Source organism: Sander vitreus, chromosome 5 (assembly GCF_031162955.1).
Source record: "Sander vitreus isolate 19-12246 chromosome 5, sanVit1, whole genome shotgun sequence".
In the NCBI taxonomy this organism is placed as follows: Eukaryota; Metazoa; Chordata; class Actinopteri; order Perciformes; family Percidae; genus Sander; species Sander vitreus.
The window spans coordinates 19,129,647-19,135,652 of NC_135859.1; the positions used below are offsets into that span (position 1 = coordinate 19,129,647).

General features: G+C 42.7%; 1 protein-coding gene across 2 annotated transcripts in view; it reads right to left on the minus strand.

Moving 5' to 3' along the window:
* Positions 1-1,288, minus strand: part of ntrk2a (neurotrophic tyrosine kinase, receptor, type 2a) — a 90,540-nt gene extending 89,252 nt beyond the window's left edge. For both annotated transcript variants that reach the window (XM_078250856.1, XM_078250855.1), the window contains exon 1: positions 964-1,288. In XM_078250856.1, the coding sequence (XP_078106982.1) occupies positions 964-1,217 (254 nt within the window). In that variant the 5' untranslated portion in view covers positions 1,218-1,288. The remainder of the gene's footprint in view (positions 1-963) is intronic.
* Positions 1,289-6,006: the final 4,718 nt, after the last annotated feature.

Sequence of the window (6,006 nt, forward strand, 5' to 3'; positions counted from 1 at the left end):
ATTAGAGTGGCACGGTCATCAGTAATTTGTCTGATTACATTAGCCAATAAGCACTAAGTGAATGCTTTTCACCAAACTGCTGGCTCATTTAAAGCGTCCAAGGCTTCTCCCAAGTTCATCTCTGACAAGTCATTATCAACAAGGCCGTTTATCTTTGCCAAAAAAATATATTGCAGCAATTCCACATTTCATTATCCTCTTTTAATTGCTCTCAAATATAAATGCTTAGACGTGCCACATTTTATTTCTAGGCCACATGGTGTTTTATGAAAAAGGAATAGCCTACAGTACATTTCGGATGCACACTGAGATATTTAGTCTTGAATTATCACCCAGCGTCCCGAAAATGTTGCCTGACTAGTAAAAATATCGCTTGCCATCGATTTTTTCTCCGCTTATGTGGTCCATTTAAATACACTCATATAAGCCATCTTGGGAAGTGTCTGTACTAATATTTGGACTGTGGTGTCTGGTGTGCGTGTCGCGGTCCACACACTCACACACGTAGCCTACGCACGCGCCTGCACACAGATTGGGCTTTGTCTAATGGTCAGAATAAGGTCTCTCAGCCTTTCTTTTTTAAATGGGCTGTTTCCACGCTGGTGTTGAAAGACTGATGTGCCCCATGACAGCAGTTGAGTCTGTTATGCAATGTAGCCTATAGGTTACATGCGTGTCTGAACCGATCCGGTGCCTAATAGGCTAAACGAATAGAACTTGCATTTATAGGATACAAACTGGTATTTGTGAATTCGCCTTAAATGTATGCATGTGATGTCTGGACCGGTTCTGGCTCTTTCCTTGCGGAACGTGTCTGTCAGCTCCAAACATAAATGGCAAAGGAGGGGTAGGATAAAGGATGACATTCCTCTATTTGGAAAGTGTTGGAAAATACAGCCTCGTTGATAAAAGCGGCATAAATATGAGAGGACCACTTATTATGAGCTTATGAGAGACACTCACATTTCGGTGATGTTCTCCATCTCCGCCTCGCTCTGCAGGACGGGGAAAGCATTGATACCCCTCTCCGGGTCCACGCAGGAGATCCTGGTGCTGCTGCAAGAACAAAACGACGGGCATGCCTCCGCGGACATCCACGGATCTCCAGAGCCCACTGACACCCCGATTACCACAACCCACCACCACCAGCACCGCCACGACCAAGACCCTGTCCCTGGCGAAGAGAGAGCCCCGCTCCCGGGTCTCCAGGCGCTCATCTCGGGTGCCAACTTCAGCTATATGGCTCGCTGAACAGCCCCACAGCCCGGCCCAGGTTGACTGGGTTCAGCCCCGGTTCAGCCAATCAAGAACAGGAAAAATAAAGAAAAATCCGATGCTGAGGTAAACACAAGCGGCACAGCTAGAAAACCATCTGCCGTGACAACGATGACAGAAAAAAATCAAACCGGAGTGTGTGTCGTCCCTTTCCTGTGTGTTTCCTCCAGAATCCCCCGTCAGTCAGTCAAAATCACACTGCCACACTGACGAGTGTGTGCCAAAGAGGATCTCTCTCTCTCTCTCTCTCTCTCTCTCTCTCTCTCTCTCTCTCTCTCTCTCTCTCTCTCTCTCTCTCTCTCTCTCTCTCTCTCTCTCTCTCTCTCTCTCTCTCTCTCTCAGCTGACACGCACCGACCGGAGCCTCCTCGACACAATGCTCTCTGTGTGTGGATGATTCTTGACAGAAAGACGGGGATAGTGGCTGGATAGGCTACAGAGCAAATGTCAGTCAGGATGGGAGAGCCGTGCGAGCCGCGGTTCCCGCGCAGCGATGAGGAGAGAGGAGGGAGAACAGAAGAAGAAGCATCAAAGCAGATCATGTATAATGTGATAGGCTACCTGATTGACCCGCTTTAGGGAAATGCCCCTTAGTCTGCTTGCTCTGGGGGAAGGGTCAGGTGCAGAGCAGAAGGGGTGTCTTGCTCAAGGGCACCTCAGCAAGGCATATGCTGAATACGTGTTTTCTTGTTAATCATCAACCTTTGCGCATCTTCACCGGCCTTGCCTTGAGTTGTGAACGAAGTGTGCATGTCCTTGTCAGAGAGAGAGAGAGAGAGAGAGAGAGAGAGAGAGAGAGAGAGAGAGAGAGATGTTATTCAGATTATGTGCCTAAATGAGATATAAGGAGCAATCAATTTACAGGCTCTAATTGTCATAATCATTCTCACCATTTATAATCATCATTATCATCTGGTTGTGGGTGTTTCATAAGTAGACCTGTACACAGTTAATCATTGAAAAACAAAAGCTGTCTGAGGGAGGTCTTATTTTAAATTTAGGCAAATCTGATACTTGGGAATAGGAAAAAACAGCCTGCTATTTCCCATTAAACAACATTTATTAGCATATTTAATCGTCCCACAGGCCTTTTTTTAATGCCAGCTGAGCTGATGGGTGCATCCACTGTAAATACCAGGACAAGAGATAGCCTAGATGTTTAAAACATTACACGAGAGAATGTGCGAGAGCCCAAGGGAGAAAGTGGGAGCAATCACCAATCATCAAGTCTTTAGCTGGAATGTACTAGACCAAATGTCACCTTATTAAATCATTAGGCCATATTTCATAATCATATGGTGTTCCCAGCCAAACCAGACCTGAATCAATAATCTGTCATCTCAGAGTGGAGGCTATACGGCTGCATGCCAGTCACTCTGCTGCTATAGATCTCCTGCTGGATTTATTTCTAACCCAATAGATGATCTGTCTTTTTAGGCTGTACAGCCTTTGAAGAACAGAGCTTCTTCTCCTCAATCTTTCACCTTGTATGTGAGAGACAGAGAATGACACCCCATCTGCCTGTGAGCGGCAACAGCCCTAACACACCACAGCTGTGAGGAGTCCTCTCCTCTCTCTCCAACGTCCTGTCTCCAGCTCCAACATGACGTTTGTGATGACGCACAAGCAGTGCTGCTGAATAGAGGAGTGTAATTATGGAGCCCTGCCTGTGTCTGAACCAATCTGGTGGATGCCTGCCTCAGAAATCGGGGTGTACGCATTCTGCACAGAACAGTGCACACAAAAATTGTCTCACAAACAGAATATTACAATTACTCTCTGTTCCTTTTTATTATTTGGAATTTGACAGAGGTTGTAACCTGTGTTAAAATTCTTTGACATTTTAAACATGCAATCGCCCCTTTGAACCATCTGTCATCACAGACAAAGCATCAGTCAGGATGTGTTTTATCCAACACTGTGAGCATATTATAGTATGCCATACATATTTAGCATATTTATTTTTTATACATACAATGGACTCTGCCACTGACGAGATTAAAATAAAGGTGTCCCTACTGAAAATGTAAACACATTTCTTTTGACCTAGCAACCAAAGCCCCTTTTTAATTGCCCTATATATATATATATATCTGCAGACATTTTAAGTGAGTTTTTATGTGTCATCTAGATGAGTTTGTACAACAAAGTCAGCATCTGACAACAAACAAGTTGCTCCTCAAAAATCACAGCATCCGACCCTTTCCTGGAGTTAATTGACACAGAATTATAAAAGCTAGTTTGAGATAGTAAATTAAAAATTACAAACAATATTGATTCCGTTGGTCAGATGGCCACCCAACGAGACATCGACTGTAAAGATATTTGCTTCTGGCAGTGTCCCTTTGTCTGATCACAATCATGTATTTTTACAGTCACAACTACCTACCTACCAATTGGTGTTCACAATCTGTTGTGTCATCACACTAGCCACTACCCATTGTCTTCTATCAATCTCTTAATTGTTTAGTTTATGTGTTATGTTAGATTATTGTGGAAAAAGTCCATTACAGATTCCCAAAGCCCAAAGATTTTAAAGTTACAATGAAAAGAAAAAAGTTAATTTTTGGCATTTGTATATATAAATCACAATCACCTGCTGTTGTCTCACAATCATCTGTTGGTGCATCATGTTACTTGTTACTGTGCTGTGACTTTTTTCTTTTAAAATACCAGTGTGTATGATTTAGTTGCATCTAGCAGTGAGGTTACAGATTGCAAGCAACTAAATACCCCTTCCCTCACCCCTCCCTTATCAAGTGTGTAGTATAACCTACGGTGACCTTCAGGTAACGTAAAAACGTGAAAGGCAATCTCTGGAGCCAGTGTTTGGTTTGTCCATTCTGTGCTACTATAGAAATATGGTGGTGGAACATGGTGGACTCTGAGGACAAGCTCCCTGTGTAGATATAAGGGGCTCAGTCTAAAGTCCAAACATTTATTAAATCCTTTAATGATTTCTTCATGCAGGCTTCCTGCTTTACCCCAATGCTATGAGTAACAGAGAGATGGGGTCATGATTGGGACACTAGATACAAAGGGTAGATGCAAGTACGTGCAGAAAACGTAACACTAGTTTCCACTGTCCAGTGTTATTCTTCATTTAACTGTGAGGGGTTTTGGCACATTATGGATAGATAAACAAACCTCAGTCTGATAGAGACATTTCCGTGCTCTGTCCCTGTTTTTTAGGGTTTTTTTTAAACTTTTTGGCTTCGGTTTGATTAATGGTTTTAACATGTGGATTGGCTACATCAAAACAGTCTTCAGTGGGGCCCATGTGTCCTTGGTGAAAAGAAAATGACTGAATGACAGTGACACTCACCTTTCTGAACTGTATTGTTACCCCACTCCCATGAGAAAAAGGTTTTTGGAAATCCAGCATACCAAATGCAAGACAGATGCCTGGCCTTTTGCATTTGAAAGAGAGTAATGTCTTATTATTATTGCTTATTTTCTATTGTATGTTTTTAAACACAAGCAAGTCAAATTACAATAATCTTTGTGGAGTGTTCTTTATTACCAATGTTATATAGTTCTATAATTGACTGTAGTATGTTAATTGCTAATTTCCTATACTTTTTTACCTATATTGTTATGTTTGATAACTCAGTGTTAAGCTTTGAATCAGAGCTCTCATTGTGTCACACAGTACAAATAATATTGTCATGTGAAATCACATGAACCTATTCTAGTCCAACCTCTGCATACCAGCCATGTGTATAATGTGGTCCTGAGAAATGATACACTAGTGCTCTCTAGTGGCTGCTAGGAAACTGAAGAACTATGAGACTAGGCCGTCATTTGCACAAACTACATCATAGTAGTAACAATACAATGTATCCAGGGAGTAAGGAGTGTTCCTCTGAAAATAATTGAGTTCATGTCAGAGTTTGAACCATTGACTATGTCTACTTTTGCTAACACTGGGCCATTGTACATGTACAGACAGACAGTTCTTTCAGGCCTGGAAGGAATTACTGAGTAACAGAGAAGAGAGAGGTCATGTCATGGGGACTGGTATTTGGTCTGGTTTTGGATAGTCTCGCTTTGCCAGACCTTCCTCCACAACGCTGCGGAGGAAGGTCTGGCTAGTTCACACAGCATTCCGGGATGGGAGAAAAATGTGCTCTGGTTATTGGCATTTCTTTAAACCAATCACAATCATCTGGGGTGGCGCTAAGTGCTGTACGGAGCAAAATTGCCTCAGGAAGGAACTTGTTTGTTGTGGAACGTCTACGTTCAAAAGTTGTTTTAGTCATGCAACGGAAAACTCAGATTGGACAGATAGTCTAGCTAGCTGTCTGGATTTACCCTGCAGAGATGTAAGAAAAGGTTAACCATAGTCCTCATAAATTGACCGGAGTTTAAAATGCCAAAGGAAGGAAGCCCAAGGCAATGGATATCTGGCCTAAATGAGTGAAATCTGGTGGAATTTCCGTCGGCAACGACACAATCGTTGATTGACGAAGTGAAACGTCAAGGGTATAGACTATATTTTGGAAGGTTTACACCAATAATGATTCCAGTTTGCAACTGAGCAGCGCCGGCATGACTCAACACTCACAACACATTTGTCAAAATCATTGATTTACAGTATTCTAATAACAAACAGATAACACAAGGGAGGAAAGGGAGGAGACAGAGAGTTGCAGGAGGTGGGAGGATGGGCAGGGAAAAGGACAGGTGTGCTTTAAATAAAGGCTCCCAGTAAGTCTGGTGAGTTTTTAAA